The sequence below is a fragment of the Eubalaena glacialis genome, chromosome 12, assembly GCF_028564815.1.
Source record: "Eubalaena glacialis isolate mEubGla1 chromosome 12, mEubGla1.1.hap2.+ XY, whole genome shotgun sequence".
Taxonomy (NCBI): domain Eukaryota; kingdom Metazoa; phylum Chordata; class Mammalia; order Artiodactyla; family Balaenidae; genus Eubalaena; species Eubalaena glacialis.
In genome coordinates, this window is record NC_083727.1 from 28,060,567 (window position 1) to 28,080,880 (window position 20,314).

At 35.4% G+C, this 20,314-nt stretch overlaps 1 protein-coding gene across 1 annotated transcript in view; it reads right to left on the reverse strand.

Annotated features, from left to right (window-relative positions):
* Positions 1 to 18,281, reverse strand: part of PDE7B (phosphodiesterase 7B) — a 350,275-nt gene extending 331,994 nt beyond the window's left edge. Inside the window, exon 1 of the mRNA XM_061206877.1 lies at positions 17,884 to 18,281. Within this exon, the coding sequence (XP_061062860.1) occupies positions 17,884 to 17,904 (21 nt within the window). The 5' untranslated portion in view covers positions 17,905 to 18,281. The remainder of the gene's footprint in view (positions 1 to 17,883) is intronic.
* Positions 18,282 to 20,314: the final 2,033 nt, after the last annotated feature.

The window sequence follows — 20,314 nt, forward strand, 5'->3', positions numbered from 1 at the left end:
ACAAGTTGGAGAATAGGTTATTTAAACAAGGTTACTTATCCAAGGTTACAAAGCTGGTAGGAGGCTGAGTCAGAATATAAACCCAGGGAGCTTGGCTCCAGAATCTGGGATCATAAGCACTGTGTAATGCTGTCCTTCCTTTACAGCCAATCTACCATCCATTCCTATCCATTACACTGTCAGATGCTCACATCTGAACACTAACCATCACTCCACTGTCTCCGCCTCAGTCCAGGCTGCCTTCACCTCTCCTCCTCTCCTGCAATAACTGACAGCTGCCCATGACAGCTTCTATACCCCAGCCTGCACAATCCATTCTCTGCACGGGAGCCAGAGTCATCACTTTAAAGCACAAATCAGTTGAATCTCTTCCCTGTCGCCTTGGTTTCAGTGGCTTCCCATTCCCTGTGAGAAGAGTAGAATTCAGACCATGCCTGGTGAAGATGCACACGGTCTGGGCCCTGCCTTCTTAGGCTCACACATCTTCCATCCTAGCATCTCATTTTGCTCCAGCAGCCCTGGCCTTTCTGTCTTTCAAACAATGAAATTTGTTTTCTTTTTAGGGCTTTGCTCTTGCTCTTTCCTCCACCTGGATCACTCTTCTTCCAGGTCTTTGCATGGCTGCATCCATTTAATTATTTCAGACACAGACAAGACTCCACTGACCTCCCAGTTACACACCCACATCTCTATTGCCAGCAACTAGCCATCACACTACCCTGTTTTATTTTCTTCACAGCATTTAGCAGTATCTGAAATGATCTGTCTTATCTACTTGTTTACGTGTTAACTGTCAGGCTTCTCTCACTAGAATGCAAGTTCCATGGAGACAGGCACTTTGTCTTTTCTACTTTTATATCCCCAGTCCCTATACCGCATTAGGTCCCCAAATACTTGTTGGTTGAATAAATGAATCCTGGCTCTGTCATTTAAAAGCAGTGACCCTAGGCTAATTATTTAATCAATGGGAGTCACAGTTTGCACATTAAAAGGGGACAATTACACCTATGTATTGAAGATTTTATGAGGATATTTAAAGATTTAAGCAGAAATTAGAATTTTTCTCAAGACCTTAGTGCTCATGAATATAATATATTAAAGTTTTGGGCTGATTAATAGTTTGTCATATGTGCACATCCTATGTTTCACATCAATTAAAAGAAGACTATACCTATCCCACTTCTAAGACCTAACACAATTACTTGTAATTCTAGATTATCTTAATTAAAGTACTAATATTATGTGCCAATCATCATTGGGCTATATACTTTCATATGTGTACATGTATATACACACATATATAGATATTTCTAGCTATATCTGTGTCTATATTTATATATCTATACCTGTCTACCTATATATAGTCACATGGACACAAACATATGTACATAAACTTGTATCATATGATTATCTGAGGCTCTCATAGAAAAAAAAAAAATTGAGCCAGCATACTTAAGGCATCTAGGCCAAACTAAACAAGAGAAAATGTAAAATATTTGGCCTAAAATTCAATTTCAGTTAAGCATGTGTAAGAATTCACTTGGATTGAATACTGGGCACAGTTCTGATGCTGCCTGTGCATGATGGGAAAGTCAGAGGAGACCCACCATATTACAGCTCTGGGTGTTCATGCAAGCCCCTCAACCAATATTCTTCTTAAATCGTTTCCACATACTGATTTGTCAAGCCTGCTTCTTGATAAAATATAGGCACTAAAAGGAATGATAGTCAAAATATTTAACCAGTAGTTTGACCAGAGGCAAAAGATGGGTATGACCATCCTGGCATCAAGCAGTAGAACACTGGCTCAGGACAAGGGCAAGGATGCAGAGAACCCTCACTATGTGGAATATGAAACTCATCTCAGCCATACAGGAAAACTTCTCCTAGCCTGAAACTCTAATTTAAAAAAAAAAAAGCTATGATATCAGATTCTGGTTTGGAAATAGTGACATAATTTTAGGACTGTTTCACAGCTAGAAAATAATTGAAGTCATCTTGCGTGTTCAAGATTGCATGAATAACTTAAATGCAGGTCAAAATTACCAGGTTTATAAATTTTTTTTAAAATTTAAATTCAACATATTAAATTAGCTTAAAAATTATTTATGAATTCCTTTCTGATTTCTTTAAGGAAGAAACTAAATATCTGTGTTAGAAACAGAATAAATTACTCATGTACCTTTTCACAAGAATTTGCAATTAAAAACTGTGCAAAACTGCTATTTAGTTACTCAACAGTTTGTAATAACTCCTTGTTGTTACTCTATAACGTAAATGTCTTCTCAGTTTAAAAATTCATGGAGTAACACATAAAACTTAGTCTTTTGGCTTAAATATTAAGTCAATTCTTCTTTTCTGTTACTTGTAATGTATGATATTATCAATTCAAAACAGCATATTTTATAAAAACATACCACTTATTAATATGTTTTTAATTTAATATGCTTTAGCATACATATAATAGGCTAAACATTGATTCTTTTTAAATTCCATTTTTTTTAATTTTTATTTTAAAAAGAAAAAAATGACATGAAAACTAGAAACACACCTATTTAAAAAGAAAATCAATAAAGCAGGATATTTCAAGCATATTTTTCTTAACTGTTTACTGTTTTTTTCTCTAAAAATATATATTTTCTAACTTTTTAAATTGCTTGTAAATAATTAATGATTGAACTCTAGGTTAAGGACGTAGCATATTTTGCATTTATTAGCTATAACTTCAAGTTCACCTGTGCTCCAAAGATAACCCAGCACTGGAAAACCTGCATAAAGTAGTACTAGGAAAACACAAATGCCCAAGAAAAGCCAGCAAACTGCCAGAGGCAATAGATAAATACAGAACACCAAAAACCTGGTTTTACATAACTAGATGAGAATTTGACTCTAGCGTAGCTAAGTTTAATCCTGGGTAGAGTATTTTTCTTGCAACTATTTAAATAATAATTTGCTCATTCCACAGGACATAGCTAGTGTACTGAAAATAAAATTTTTTGAGTGTTTACAACACATGTGGACTAACACATAATGTCTCATTCAGAGACATTAGATTTTGCTTGCATGCAACTATAAACTGTGAAACAATTTGGATAATGAAGAGAGTTGCTAATAGCTCATCGTACCTAATTTATATCAGCTGCTATATAAGATAACATTAGCTTCCATGCAAAAAAGCCATAAATCAAGACTTAAATGATACATTTTGGTAGGTATCCTTGATTGGAAATGTGAGGTGCAGATGAAAAACTGTCTATTAACAAATAGTTATTTCACCCAAGATCTCTTTAGGATATAAGCAATCTCCAAAATGATAACGTTTCTCAAAGTACAACTGGAAAATAATAATTATAAAATAAGGTAATTATACTGATGCAATCGTAATTCTTTTTGTTTTAAAATTTTACGTAATGGATATAATGCCCATAGTAAAATATGGGAGGTAAACACATACTTATCTTTATCTACTTAGTTCATGATTTTGATGAATACAACTTATCATTTTTAAATTTACTTCAGATATAAGAAAAAGACAATAAAACGAAGAAAAATGAGAATTTACTTCTGGTGCATACTGGAGTTCTTTAATGCCATGTATGTTATCCTTAATTCTTTCTTCCCTTTCTCTCTTTCCACATCCTTTAAAGAAAGCAACGAAAGGAAAAAAGAGATAGTTGCACAGTACTTAGTATGTGCCAACCACTGTTTTAAGCATGTCATACACATTCACTCAACACAAAATCAGGACTATTAAGACAATCAGGACTATTAGTGTCACCAGTTACTTGGCAGAAACAAATGTAAATCCTATCTGGAGAAAGATAATATAACATTAGGCCTCAATTCATCTCCATATTTTTTATTTATAATGTCCAGTGCCCCATCAAAAATAACCAAGCATACGAAAGGCAAGAAATTTGAACCAACCAGGAGCACTAGCAGACAATAGAAACAGACACTTAAAAGATATAAATAAAACAAAGACTTTAAAATAATACATATAATATATACAAGGATATGATAGACAAGATTGAGAATTTTCCCAGAGATCTAGAAACTGCCAAAAAAACCCAGATTCTAGGACTGAAAATTACCACCATCATCATCATATAATAAGAATATATAATATAATAAAAAATATAATAATACAGAAGACCTAAATAGACATTTCTCCAAAGAAGAGATTGGCAATACAGATTGCCAACAAACACATGAAAGGATGCTCAACATCACTAATCATTAGAGAAATGCAAATCAAAACTACAATGAGGTATCACCTCACACTGGTCAGAATGGCCATGATCAAAAAATCTACAAACAATAAATGTTGGAGACGGTGTAGAGAAAAGGAACCCCTCTTGCACTGTTGGTGGGAATGTAAATTGACACAGTCACCATGGAGAACAGTATGGAGGTTCCTTAAAAAACTAAAAATAAAACTACCATATGACCCAGGAATCCCACTACTGGGCATATACCCTGAGAAAACCATAATTCAAAAAGAGTCATGCACCACAATGTACACTGCAGCTCTATTTACAATAGCAAGGACATGGAAGCAACCTAAGTGTCCATTGACAGATGAATGGATAAAGAAGATGTGGCACATATATACAATGGAATATTACTCAGCCATAAAAAGAAACGAATTTGAGTTATTTGTAGTGAGGTGGATGGACCTAGAGTCTGTCATACAGAGTGAAGTAAATCAGAAAGAGGAAAACAAATACCGTGTGCTAACACATATATATGGAACCTAAAAAAAAAATGGTTCTGATGAACCTAGCGGCAGGACAGGAATAAAGACGCAGATTTAGAGAATGGACTTGAGGACACGGGGAGGGGTAAGGGTAAGCTGGGACGAAGTGAGAGAGTAGCATTGACATATATACACTACCAAATGTAAAATAGATAGCTAGTGGGAAGCAGCTGCATAGCACAGGGAGGTCAGCTCGGTACTTTGTGATCACCTAGAGGGGTGGGATAGGGAGGGTCGGAGGGAGACGCAAGAGGGAGGGGATATGGTGATATATGTATATATATAGCTGATTCACTTTGTTATACAGCAGAAACTAACACAACAATGTAAAGCAATTATACTCCAATAAAGATGTTAAAAAATAAAATAAAATAATACCTAAAAAAAAAAATATATATATATAAAATAATAAATACAATGAAAACCACACCTAAGCAATCATGGTAAAAATACTGGAAATCAAAGATATAAAGAAAGAATTACAAACAGTCAAAATAAAGGACAGACTGCTTTTAAAAGAGTATTTTCTGACATTAACAAAAACAGTGAGTTATAAGACAATGTAATAATGTTATAAAGTGGGGAAAGAAAATTACCAATCTAGAATTTTCTTCCCAGGAAAAGTGCATGTAATAAAAAAAAAAGGTAAATACATTTCAGATAGAAAAAGAAAAGACAAAACTGAACCAAATTATCACTATACTAAAGGAAATCCTATATGTAATCTCAGAGATGCAGGAAGGAAGAAGAGTATACATGACTGTATGAGACCATAATAACAATAATCATTGTGGAGCTTAAATTACATAAAATTAAATACCTAAAAAATAGAATATAATTCAGAAGAGGCACAAAAGTAGTTAAGGTATTCATTCTAAGGTTTTCAAATTTCCCACAGAGTGATAAAAGTACTAATTTGCATTGTACTTTCATTAGGTCAAAGATGAATCCTGTAACCTCAACAGTAACCAGTAAAACAATGTAAAAGAATGTAAAAATAACAAGCTAATAGGAAAGGGGCAATGTAATTATAAATATACTCAATCCAAAGACAGCAAGCAAAGAGATAAAAAGAAATATAGAACAGGAAGGGCAAATATTGGGTTGACCAAAAATTGCATCCAGGTTTTTTGTAAGATGTTACAGAAAATCCCGAACAAATGTTTTGGCCAATCCAATAGCATAGTAAATCAGCATATTTAAACTCAAATATATCATTATGACATTAAATGCAAAAAGACTAAATACTCCACTGACAAGACAAATATCAGACTGAATGATAAAACAATATTTACTTATCTGATGCTTGTAAAGAGAGACATCTAAACCATAAACATATAGAAAATTAAAGACTAAGAGAATGAGAGATAAGTCACACAGACACTAACAGAAAGCTAGTGGTACAGATTTTAGTATTAGTCAAAGTAGACTTGAAGGCAAAATCATTAATAGAGAAAAAAGGGGTATTTTATTATGAGAAAAGTTTCAATTCAACAGGATGATATAACAGTTCTAAATTTGTATCTAACTAAGTATTTGTCAACTTTTTTTCCATTATCATCCCATTTCCTTAAGCAGACTTTTTAGATTTGTTTCTCCTAATCACTTCCTTCCAAAAGAGTTTAATACCATATACACTGTATATCTGTTTATGTACAGATTATATACACATGGCCCTCTTTGGAAGGCCATAGACCATTGTGATATGTATTGATTTTTTTGCTTCCTGAGAACCAACTATTAGATTTGAATTATTCAATTAATAATTTTCTAATTGACTTGTATAGAGCGCTGTACCTAACAACCACAGAATCCAAACTCATTTCAAATGTATGTGAAACATTTACAGAAGTTGGCCATATGTTGAGTCATACAAATAAGATACAACAAATTTCAAAGACCTAAATCATGTATGATCAATTACGATCTATGACCACGGTAGAATTATACTAGGAAACAATGACAAAAAGATAACTAGAAAACCCCAATATGTTTGAAAATTAATAAATGCACTTCTAAATAATCTAAGTCCAAAAAGAAATTACAATTGAAATTGTTTTGAGCTACCTGATGATGGAAACTCTAAATTTGGGGATGCAACTCTGTTAGAGAAAAATTTAAATGTATTTATTCAAAAAGAAGAAAAACTGAAATGTTATGAGCCAAAAAAACAAACACAAAAAAACCTGAGAAAATAGAAAAAAAAAAGCTCAGAAAAGAAGAAAAAAGGAATAAAAGACTAAAATTAATAAATATAGACAATAAATACACATAAATAAAGAGGATTTAAAAAGTCAAAAGTTGTTTACTTGAAATATCTAATAAAGTTGATAATCCTGTCAAAACTACTGGAGGAAAAACAATAAAAACAGAAATGGCACAGTAAACTAATAGTCAAAATAAAAAGTTAGACTAATATTAAAGCAGGGAATTATGAATAACTTCATGCTAATTACAAAATTTTGATAAAATAGTTGACCTAGAAATACACAACTTACCGTAACTGAAAATAAAAGTAGAAAACCTGAATAACCCATAAAAATTAGTGAAATTAAAACCATAATTAAAATCTTGCCCACAAAATATTCCAGGACCAGATGGATCTGTTTACAATTTCTAACAAATATTTAAGGAAGAAATAACATGAATCTATATAAATCTCCCTCCTCCAAATTTTTAAAGGGTAATATTTTCTAACTATTTTTATGAGGTCAATGGAACCTGGCTGTTACCAGAAAGAATAATTTTAGGCTAACCTTTTTTATGAACATAGTTGCAAAATCCTAAAAATTATTAGCAATCCAGAAACAAGGTAATAATGGATTAAAAAAAAAAAAAGCATAACACATCATGACCAAATTGGGATTACTCCAGGACTTCAAGTTTGATTTGACATTGTAAAATCAGTCACCACCACAACAGAAAAATACAGAAAAATCACATGGTAGATATCAGAAAGAACATTTGATAAATCAAATATTTATTCATGATAACTCTTAGCAAACTAGAAATAGAAGAAAACTTCTCAATATTATAGAGAATATAATACTGAATGATAGAATGTTGAAAGCTTTCCTTCTAAGATTGAAAATAATACATTACCCACTGTTACCTCTTCAACCATTTACTGAAAATCCTAGCCAGTACAATAAGACAAAACTATCAGTATTAAAAAAGAATATATATGCCTACCATTATTCTTGGATAGCATGATTGCCTACATAGAATATCAAAAGAATCTACAGATAAAATATGAGAATTCCCAAGTGAGTTTAGTAAGGCTGCTGATAACAAATTGACATACCAACAATTAATTGGTTTTCTATATATTAGTAACAAAAAGTAAAAATTGAAATTGAAGAGATAATATTTAGAATAGCATCAAAATACTAAGTGTTTAGTAATATATCTAGCAAGGAATGTGTAAAATGACCACAAAGCAAGCTAGAAGATATTATTGACAGAAATTAACAAAGACCTAAATAAATGGAGGGATATACTATGTTCATGAATTGAAAGACTCAGGAAAGATGTCAAATCTTCCCAAATTGGTCAATAACCAAAATTTCATTTTTAGGTAAGAATCTTAAGTCAATTCTAAAATTTATACGGCAATGTAGAGAATGAAGAATGAACAAAATAATCTTGAAGAAGAGAACAGGAGATTTTACGAATGGGAGAAAATATTTGTAACATATATAGCAATCAAAGATATCAAAATATATCAAAAATTCCTAGAAATTAATATATAAATGACTTGTTTAGACACTTCACAAAGAGGATATTTACATGGCCAATATATATGTGCAAAAGTGCTCAAACTTGTCAATAATCAGGAAAATGCAAATTAAAACCACCATAAGCTATCACTACACACCTCCTAAATGCTAATATGTAAGGTTAGTGAGGAAGGAAACTATCATACATACATTGTTGGTGGGAGTGTAAATTATTTTAACCACCTTGAGCAGTTTTGAATTTTCTACTGAGGTAGAACATGAACATTCTCTGTGGCCCAGCAACTAATTCCTAGGTGTATGTTCAGCAGAAATACATGTACAGGTGTATCAAAAGAATGCTCAGGCCAGTACTATTCATAATATTAACAACTAGATACAACTGAAATGTTTTTCCACAGTAGAATGGGTAAATAAATTCTTGCATATTCAAATAATTAGACACTATGCAATAATGAAATTAAATTAGAGCCATAAGCAACAACCTAGTAAGTCTCACTGTATAATGGTGAACGAAAGAATGGAGGAGGCTTGATGGGATTTCTGAGGTGGCAGTAATGTAATAATGTTCTATTTCTTGGCTTGGGTAATTGTCATACATTGGTTCACTTAAAATTAGTGAACCATTCTGTACATTTGTATGTTGGGTATTTCTCTGAATGTGTGCTATAGTTTAAAAATAAAATAAAAAACTATATATCTCTTAAATGTTTAAAACATCCAACAGGACTATGCCCAAAATAGTTACAACTCCATGAAATAATTTTTATAACTGTAAGCAAATAATACCAGTTGATACACACATGATGCTTACTACCTTTCATGCACCGTTCTAAGCATTTTACGAACAAAACTCATTTGATCTTCTCAACAACCTTATGAGGCAGATATTTTAAACACCTTCATCTTATAAATAAGTAAGTGCAGGCCAGAGAGATTAACTGGCTTAGGATCCCAGAACTAATAAGTGAACCACAATGAATGGTGCCAGATTCTGCACTGTTCATCATTACGTTACACTGCCTTTCAGAACAAAACTTCTGAAGTTTAAAGTGTCAGATTCACCCACTGCGAATGAACTTAAAATGAAATAATGTTTCCTCTATACACTGGAACCTCCTATAAATAAACATATTGCATAGATTGCTTTAACATTTTGAAACAGATATTTTTATGTTTTGTATAATAATTTAAAAAGTCTTTTTCTAACTCATGCTTAGAATGATCAAAGATGGATTTAAACACAGTGCATTTGAAACATATAAAAACAATAAAAAACTGTCATTAAAAAAGCTAGGGTTGAATTTCAACTCTATTAGTTTTAACTTCTGTAAACCTCAATTTCCTTGCCATTAAAGTGGGCATAATGAATCCTCTCCTAACAGGAATGTTCTGAGAAAGAAGTGACTTGACATTTGTGCCTTGAACTAAGCGACTAATTACTATGAAAGCTAATCCATCTGCGTGTGTAGTGAGTAAATCTTAGAAAGTTTAGAACATAAAGGCAACTCATTTTAAGTTCACATTTAAGAGACTTAAAAAGTCAAAAATGCTAAATAACTTGCCCAAAGTATTACACTTAGTAAGGCTAGCATCTGGAACTTGAATGCAGGGATTTAGGTTACAAGGTCAGTGTTCCTTGAAAAAAGTTTGATTCTCATTTTTTTCTTCCTGTTTTCCCTTCTCTCTACACATAAAATACACAAACTAAATTTTTAGAAATTACATATTGTTGCCAATTAATTCAATAAATGTATCTGACCTATTTTTAAAAAGATTTACGTTAAAGGAGACATATTTTAAGTAGGCTATATTCTCCAACTGACTGTTTTTTGACACAAATACCATTAAAAGTTTTTATATACATTTGTCTTCAAGTTTGAGAAGGGTTTGCCCTCTGTCTCTCTCATGCACTCACACAGACCCTCAGGGGCAACATATTAATGAAAAAGAAGATAGTATTTTTCAATTACTTTATTATTAGCCATTGGATTATTTTTAAATGATTAATAATTTTTTTAAAAATTAAAGGGATTTGTAGAGAAAAATTTAGAATGTCATTCAAAACTCCTATCATACATAAAAAGCAGATAAGTGGTTGTTTCAGAATGGAGAGAGGGGTAGAGGGAGGGACTACAAAGGCACAGGAAAAAATTGGGGGATGATGGATATGTTCATTGTCTTGAATGTGGTGATGGTTTCACAAGAGTATCAAACTTATCAAATTGTACACTTCAAATATGTGCAGTCAATTGTGTGTCAATTATGCCTCAATAAAATTGTTTAAAAAAAGAAAACTCTTATCATACAAATTCCTATCTGTTTTGTGTTTATTCCTTTTGTTTTAACTTAAAGATTGTTTTTTACTCCAAACACAATAAAAGTCTAGAAAAATAGAAAATAAAAATTACTAAATAATTAAAATAACTAATACTTATATTTTCCAAATCAAACTAAAAACCAAATTGAAATTGTTTTCATTTCACTGAAAAAGCAAGAAGACTAGTCTGAAAGACATGGAAATATACTATATTTCTATCACATGGAAAACAACTTTTTCCTTAAATTTAATGACCTTTTCTAAATCAAGGCATTCTTTAGACCTCTGTATTACTGCAGCATCTCCTTTTACGAGAATACATCTACACTTTTGTGAATGACTGAGTTCTTTCATCTGGCTGGACACAGTTGGCAAGTGGCATAATGGGAAAGGGAAATGAAAGTCTTTTTTTTTTCTCCTGAAAAACCAAGAAAGGTATAAATCATATTGAAACTGAAGCATTAGTTGCTTGTATTACTGCACAAACTACACATCTCAATACAAACTGTTTTCTACTGTTTTATGAATAAATGGTATTATAGCATACTTTAATAAAGTCCATGATGTGTGGTTTCCTTAAACACTATTTGAATAAATATAAATTGTGCATATTTAATTAATTTGAAAAATTAAACCAAATTGACCAATTCTAAAAGAGAAAATTTAGTTAAAGTGTTCAAAGCAATAAAATACATACAGTCAAATATGTACATTTAGTTTATGGAGAAAGGTCTCAAATAGTTGGGCAGGCAACAGGACAAAAAGTTTTCTTATGAAAACTTTGAAACATATATGAAAGCTGGAAGGAACTTTGAGCTTGACTAAGCCTCTCGTTTTGTACATGAAGAAACTGGTGCCCTGAGAGATGACTGGCCCAAAGTTACTCAAGCAGGAGGGCTGGGCTATCTATCTCCTCACTTCCTAGACTCTTTCTTCCGGGGCATGATGGCCTCCCCACCTGTGTTAAAGGCACACGGGAGAAATTCAATATGATTGAAGGAAGAAGCTAATGAAGCAATTAAAAAACAGAACTCTTTCTTCTTTTACTTTCTAATTTTCCTCTCAACTCTAATTTAAATATCACGCAGTAATAAATAAATATACATAATTTTTCCACTGTGTATGTAATAAACTTATGGGGAGAAAAGCTGAACAATTCTAAAGTATATACATGAACAGATAGTCTTGTTCCCATCCCATGCTCAAAGTTCTCCTGCCAGAGGCTTCCACTGCTAAGTTTTTTATTTGAATTTCTAGAAATTTTCCATCAGTGTGTGTGAATGTTTATGTTGTTATACAAATGTTAATGCAGCTTTTTTTCACTTAACACATCTTGAAAATCATTCCAGACTGTGCATGTAGATCTAGCGTATTCTTTTAAGTAACTATATAGCATTCTATTGTATGGATTTAAAATAATGTACTCAACAACTCACCTATTATTAGTTTAGGTAGTTTCTGAGTTTTTATATTACAAACAAGGCAAAAATAAACATAATTTGATATATTCTTAGACTAAGATTTACTAGGGTCAAAGAATATGTAAAACATTGAAAATTTAGTGTCTGTTTTAGATATCAAATTTTGACCAATTCAGGTATATGTTAACCTCCTTATGTCTACACCTGAACCCATGGAAATACCCCTCACCCCAGGCTAACCCTGGACCCTACCTCCCATCCCAGGGGAAAAGAAGAATTATTTTTTAAAACTCAAAACTCTTAAATATCCTTCAGTATATTTAAATTATGTATAAACTCCTGTTTTGAACTGAATCCTTTTTTGTGTGTCTGAAGCAGTGATCAGGTAATGATGATTTTCATCATGTAGAAAGGATATCTTATATATTTATTTACATGTTAAATATGAATGTAAAACACAAAAGGTATTAATAAGACAAGAATCTGAGCAGGAATTTTAATGAAAAATTTTGCACATATTCACCAACAATTAGAAAGGAAAAACTAAAACAAACATTACTTCAAATTTTACAAACAGAAACTCCATCAAAATCTCATTACCAATCTTAATTTTTTCCATCTTCTCCTTACAAATGCAAGAAAGGGAAGAAAGGGAGGCAGGAAGGAAGGAAGAAAGGAAGGGTGAAGGGAGAGGGAAGGATGGAGGGGGTATGTATGACATAAACTTTCTTTACTGGTATATTGACTAAAGCTATTATTTTCATACTTCTATACTGTATGCAAATAAATGTATAAAGCATTCATGAAAGGGTTTTGATTTTCAATACTGGCGTATTTATACACTAATATATTAAGAATTATATATTGCTTAATAGACTTATGTGTGTTTTGTGTCATGTTATTTTTAGGTTTATCCAAAACTACAAACCCTGTCCCTTATTCTCCAAGCTTGAGACATTATCTGTAAACCATACCCACAGGAGATGCCAGAGGAATGCTCTGACCCAAGTAGGATCCAACCAGTGCCTGGATTAGAGTAGCTCAATTGCATCAAATTCCACCAGCAGGATGAGGCAGCCACCCTGTACCACAGACCCCAGGTCTCAGAGCAGACACTCAATGGCCAACCAATTCACCAAAAACATCTTTCTTCTGAGGATTCCTCCAACTTAGTTATTAACAAGTTTTCAGTTATTCCCTAAAGAAACCAGAATTGGAGCGGAAGAGATATTAAAGTGAGATAACACAGAAAATCTAGGACAATGATTGGCACTTAGGAAAAAGACACTTGTCACATTAAAGTCTCCAGCTACAGTGAACACAAAGCACATCCCTTTACTGTCTGAAGGGGAGCTACAGCCACAGAGCAGCACATCAGCCTCAGAGGAGAGAAAGGGGGCGAGGACAGGTGGTCTTCCTTGGGGAGCAACAGTCCTCCTGCAGAGAAATTCTCCAAAACCCAGGGACTTGTTTTTGTTTTTCCTTGGCAATGAGGGTATTTTGGAGGTGAAATTGCATAAATTTGGATAACTGAGTAAAGGCAAACTTTTAAGGGAAGTGGTAGAAATAAAGGATGGGAGAGGTGGAAGAATAAAAAGAAATTAATGCTAACTAGTCAACTTTAATCTTGTCAGGGTGAAGTTCAGAATCTGGAAAGGAAAAAGGCATCCCAGAAGTATTCCAAAAGCCTCATTTTAAAGAGGAGGCAGTTGGGGCCTCCAAAGTTTAAGAAATTTGCCTTAACTCACACAGGTCATCTCTGAAAGTTCTGAGCCACTTTGGGAGGTTTCCTGCCACCAAGGACATTCCTGCGACACTACAAGGCATCAGTGGTCAAGCCCATCACAGCTTGGGAACCCTCCTTGCTTGCACCAAATGGCTACTGGAACCTGGGGCTGCTGTCAAAGTTCTCGAAGGACTCCTGCTTTCTGGAACTCCTAGGGGTTCCGAGTCCAAGTGACAATGGAGAAGATATCAATGCACTGATTTAATTCACCATCTCAAACCTATACAGTAGCTTAATCAACTAAAGGGAAAACTTTGGCTTCCTTTCACATTATATTTTTTAAGGACACCATTACAAATATATCATTTCAAAAGAATGACAATGCCTTCCAATGGTCATATTAAAGACCACAATAATAGGCGTAAATATCTATATAGATGGAAAATTTAGATTGTTTTCTTGATTTCAGTTGCATAAAGCCACCTCTTTTGTTTTTCTTCATCACTACCTCCCTTCCAAATTCTCTCTGTTCCTCATTTTCTCTGCCCAGGCTCCACTACTTACACAGAATGTAAGTTTCCTGAAGGTGGGAATCATTGCTTATCTATCTTTTTATTCACTTTGCCTCGGTAGGCATAGCCCTTGACATGTTGGAAGCACATAGTAATTTTTTTTTTTTAATAAAGGTTTAACACTCACATTTTTATATACAAATGGAATTTTAAAAAAAACACCAAATAAGAATACTGTAAAAAGTTTCATCTAAAAAAGGATTGTTAGAAATAACCCAATACAACCAGTTTCATTGACAGGTGATGAAACTGAGATCAAGAGTGAGCAAGTGGCTCGGAGTCATCCAACTAGTTAGATCCTGAATAAGGGTGCCCACTGGTCCCCTGCCTCTACCTGCCGCTCTTTTTAGTGTGCTCCATGCAATCACTTTCTACGTACAAATGAAATCATCTAGATACCTAAGCGATTCTTGGGAAAGTATAACTGCCTTGATTATACACTAGAACTTTGACGCATGTCGTTGTACCCTTCGTTCAAATCTCTAACAATGCCTGGAACGTAGTAGATATTGTCAGTTTGGGTTTCTACATCCCTTTTTCCCTTCTATCCCCCAAATTTCCATATCGACCACTTTAAAGATTGCTAATATACCAAGTATGCATCACCTCAGGAATCAAAGTTAGCATGTTGACAAAGCCACCTAGGATGCTTGTAAAGCCAATGGTCCTGATGCCTGTAAAGCACCCCAAGGCTGCCTCCCACATGAGGGATGGGCGTGCTCCCCAAGACACATTCTTAGGAGAAGTGAGGATGCCCAAGGGGAAGCTCTGAGGAGGAATGGGGATGCCACCACGGGGAGGCGCTGATAGAGAGGGTCTCATCTCATTTCCAAATGCCAAATCTCTTCTTCTTTAGCTAGACTTGCCTCCTAGAAGAGAGATTCCTACTCGTCTGCGGATTCTCTGGGATATATAAGCTGAATCCATGGGATGGTGGAGTCTTTGGGTAAAAAGTTCTGAACATTGAGGGTCCTTCAAAAAGTTACCCCCCCAAAAGTCAAGGTGAGTTGAACCACTTAGAATACCTGTTAGCTTCTACATTTAGATGTTCTCAAGTCTATTCTGATTCTTAATTTTGACACTTCACTTGAATATAATGAGGCCCTTTTACTCTTGCTTGGGATTAGTTTACTGCTTAATAAATTCCTTCCAGCACTATGTTCTGTCAGTCAACAAGCAGCTTCCCCTGTGATTTGAGCCTGCTTAACAACACATTCAACTTTGGAAGATTAATTACTAGGTAGAGGCATTTCCATGTGGTACATGCTCACTTTGAGGAAACTTGGTTATTTTACTTTTGCATCTGTTTGGGGTAACAAGGTTCTCTGGCTGAAAAGAACACCAGTCAATGTTTGCAATGCCCTCCTAAATAGATTATACTTTAGGTTGGACTAACACAAAGGCTTTTTTCAAAGACAGTTGAAAATGCCATATTTGAAATTTATTTAAATAATTTACAATATATGAAGGATAGTAAATTCTCAGCAAACATTTTAACTAGGTATTTATTGAGAACTGACAATGAGTAACTTTGTGCTGAACATCGTGAAAGGCATTACAAGATGTACTGGTGCAATTAATTTCCTTAAGTTGGTGTCTGCTCCTGACACATCTTAGATTTTTCCACCCTTGCCCTAAGTAACTTGATTCAAAACAGAGTTTCTCCCAGCTAATTGGCTGACATATAGTCACCACTGATTTTGTCTCAACTGAGTACACTCTGAAATCAGACAGCTTACAGTGTCAGGTAAAAATCCTTATAAAGAGGATACAGACTTTGGAGTTGCAACTCGTCAACTCTGGGCTTCTACTTCAGACAAAAAGCGACTTCATTTTATTAGAGAAAATGTCAATCAAGACGTTACTACTGACACCCGTCTTTGTTTCACCAGCCAGTAATAAAAGATAAAGCAGAGGAAATGGAGGAGCTGCAGTTAGGCATTTGCAACACACAAAGTCCTTGTTTTCCCACTAGGCGCTGCAGAAAAGCAATTGTCCATTCACAGCACATCCTCTGCATTTCAGACCTAATATTTTTGCAGTTCTTAACTTGGTACATTACACTCTTATGCAGTTAATTTCATTAATTCTTTGAAATTCACTATGTGTTTTACACCTTGCTTAATCTTACTGCTAACATGACCCAGTTTTAAAATTTTCTCTTAACGTTGAGAATAGAAACCTTTGGGGAAAAAATCAAGAAATTCTGGAAACAGTAATGGTTTCAAACAATCCTGTCTTACTTGCTATTTTATAACTTTGAGAAGGCTAATAAGGAAATCCATGTGAACCATATATTACTTGAATTGCTCTTACAATAACTGACTCTAGATAGGAATGATTTTTAGCAGGGGTCCCCCTCAACCCATAATAATAATGTGCCACTGAAAACAATATTAGCCCTGGGTTTAATTGCCCTGCTTCCCACCCCAGCAACGTTTAGTGGTTTACTGTATATAAATGCATATGCCTGCCTTCAGGGGCAAAGAGGTTTACTGTAACATTTTAATAGTCATGCTGGCTGAACACATGAAGAACAGAATCTATAGAAGATTAATTAGTCCCCAGGCTCAATCACTCAAGTGCCTAATTAAATATCTCACTCTGCTTTCAACTATTATAGGAAAAGATAATTAGCAAATTTGCAGTGCTAATAAAGAAGTTTTATTCTCCTTTATAAATAATGAGATCTAAATCATTGGTCATGTAACTCAGGGACTGCATTTCCCCTGTTGTCTTCTAAATCCAGAACATTAAAAAAAAATGCAACAAAATGATAAAGTGCATTTTCCTCAAGAGTTCATTTTTCTGACACACCTCCTATAGGTTTTTCTACCTTCAATTTCATTATTAGCTTCCTCCTCTCTTCCTACTAATTTCTTCATCTTCTATCAACCAACATGACAAACTCAAGAGAAAAAAGGATTTTCTTTTTCCCTGTTCCGCAGCCCTCACTAATCTCTTTACCAATATTTTCCTGTCCTGTCCCACCAAAAAGAAAAAATGACTCAACTCTAAGATTTACATTGGAGAAGAAATATTGCGTTCATTAAAAAAGAAGCCAAAGGAAAAAAAGCAACCCTCCTCAGGAGGGGCTCAAAGTGCAGCGAAAAGGCCAGAGTATCTCATTAGGCTGCTTGGAATGAAACGGTTAATTCAGGGTAAGTGATAATGTTTAGTCAGTTCGCCTAGAAAAAGGAAGGAAATTCAAAAGCTGGTTGCTGTAGTAACAATCACAGACCAAAAAATATATACATACAGGTTCATTTAAAATAAAACTCCTGCCACCTCTCTGTGATTCTGTTCTCTCAAGAAAAATGAGTTGCCGCTGAAATCTGTTGTACCTACCTCAACCATTAAACAAGACATTTAACCATAGTGGCAGTTCTGTGACCTTTGAATGCCGTGAAATCTCTGAGCGGTGCTGCTTGTTCATGAAGACTTGTGCTGCGGAATCCAGCAACTTCATCCAGGATTAGGAATATAATTAAGTAAAAAAAAAAAAAGAAAAAAAAAAAGTAACACAAAAGCACACAGAGAGATCGGGGAGGAAGGAAGGTAGAAAGAGATTCTCTCTGGGTGAGTATACCACGTTTCTTTCTCCCAGGCAAGTGCTGGGATGGAGCCGAGCCTGCTGCAGTGCCCAGACCCACCGACTGGCTGGGGGAGCAGGCAGCCGGCCTGCTAGGCTGGGAGGTGCTGTCAGTTGCCACAGGCAAGGAAAAGCGGAGACCAATCGGCTTCAACTCTGGCAGCTTACTGGAGTGGAGCCTTTTCTGTTTCTGTTTCCTCATTTCAAGAGTGACGTCAAAGGGTTTAGTTTTCCTCTGCATGTGCTATTAATTTTAAAGTGCTGTGCTATGGGAAGAATGTGTGTGTGCCTGGGCACCCCGCTCTCGGGAGAACCCAAGAGACATTTTCTCTTTTCAGGAAAAAATTTTAACAATTGAAACTACCTTGTGGTGAGGTGTATCAAAAAACAAAATAGACAAGAAACACTGAGCTAAAAGATAGCAGCAAGATTTATATTTTTCTCAAATGTGAGTGTATGTACTTTTGCCCACTTCCCAGCTGTTGCTTGTGTTTGAACTAATTCGTTTTTACCCTTACCTAAAGATGAGTTGTTAATCTTGAGAGCTGTGGAGGGAGACTTGCGCAGACGAGTTGGTGAACAATATTACGTGCAGTGAAAAACAGAAATCATGTTGATGCTGCTGAGCCCTGCTTTCCTCTCTTTCCTCCAGCTTCTGTGGTGAAGCGTCAGGATTATTCATGCCAGGGAGATCCCGCCTGCAACTCCCCACAGGGAGTCATTCAAGAAGCAGGGCACAGGGATGCCACACAAGCATGCCTGGGGCTTCAGCACGTTCTCTCCCGAAGTGTGCGAAGGTACAGTTGTTTAGGGCTATTTCCTCTACCAGGGCCCCCAGCTCATCCCTGTATTTCTCTTCCCACTCTGGAAGATCTCGGCAGTGGCCATCTGTTGTTTCTGCCTTCTCCATATCCTCTCCCTTCTCCCCCCACCCCCCCCCCCCGCCCCATTCTGCTAACAGAACCTCTTTTTTTCTTCCGGAACCTTTCCCTCCTCTATCTAGAGATTGCATAGCCTTCCCCCTAAGACCCTCCCCTCCAAAAGAACCATAAGGGGCACGTGAACCAGACTGATCAATCCAATTTGTCCGTTGCTTTAGACACGGAAAATGTTTTAGGGGTAAGCACAACATTCAAGAAAGCTGAGTCCTTTCCCAAATATGAATGCTGATTCTTTGAGAAAGAAGGTATTTATACCTCCCTGAGATCCTACATGCTAGGGTTACGCAAGCTGTAGTGCTTGGGGTTCCTCTTTGATGTTGAAGATACAGCAGTGAATGAAACAGGTGGTATCTGCTTTCATGTAGTTTACATTTTGGGGAAGAGGGAAGACAGGCAATAAAAATAAGTAAATATATAATGTCAGTTGATAATAAGGGCTTTGAAATAAAGGAAAGTAAGGGCACGGAGGTGTGTGTGTGCTGTTTTAGGAATGACGATCAAGGAAGCACAGCTTTAAAGCAACTGGGAGCAGAGGCCTGAATGCAGTGAAGAAGCAGGTCACCTGTGGCGCTGCATGCCAGGTAGGGAAGCAGTGTAAAGGCCTGAGACAGGTGAACGCTTGGCATATTCAAGAAACAAAAGGGGAACTAGAGTGGCTGGAAGACAATGAGCAAAGGGAAGAAATGAGTTCAGGGAGATATGTCTGGGACAAGATCAGGAAGCATCTTACAGGCCATGTAAAGGATTAGAATTTATTCCAAGATGGAAAACCTATCAGAGTGCTTTGAGCTATGGAAAGCCTAGGATCTGACATAAATTCTATGGGATTTCCTCTCTCTTCTGAGTGGAAAATGGCTCTAGGGGAGCCAGGGTAGAGGCAGGGAGACCAGTAATGAGGCCATTTGCAATAATGGCTTGAATTTGGGTGAAAGCAGTGAAGAAGGTAAGAGGGCCAGATTCTGGAGGATGTGTGTCTGTGTATGTGTGTGTGTGTGTGTGTGTGTGTGTGTGTGTGTGCTGCCTGTATGTGCACAGAGAATTGGCAGGATTTCAAGATGCGGGGTGTGAGAGAAAGAGAGGCATCAAGGATAATTCCCAGGATCCTGGCTTGAGCAAACTGGAATAGAGTTGCCACTTACTGACATGGGGAAGATTAGGAGAAGAACCTGCTTTTGAGGTGAACTAAAGAGTGGTTTTGGATCTTCATTCAACAGCGACAAATATTTATTGATTGCCTACTCCGTAT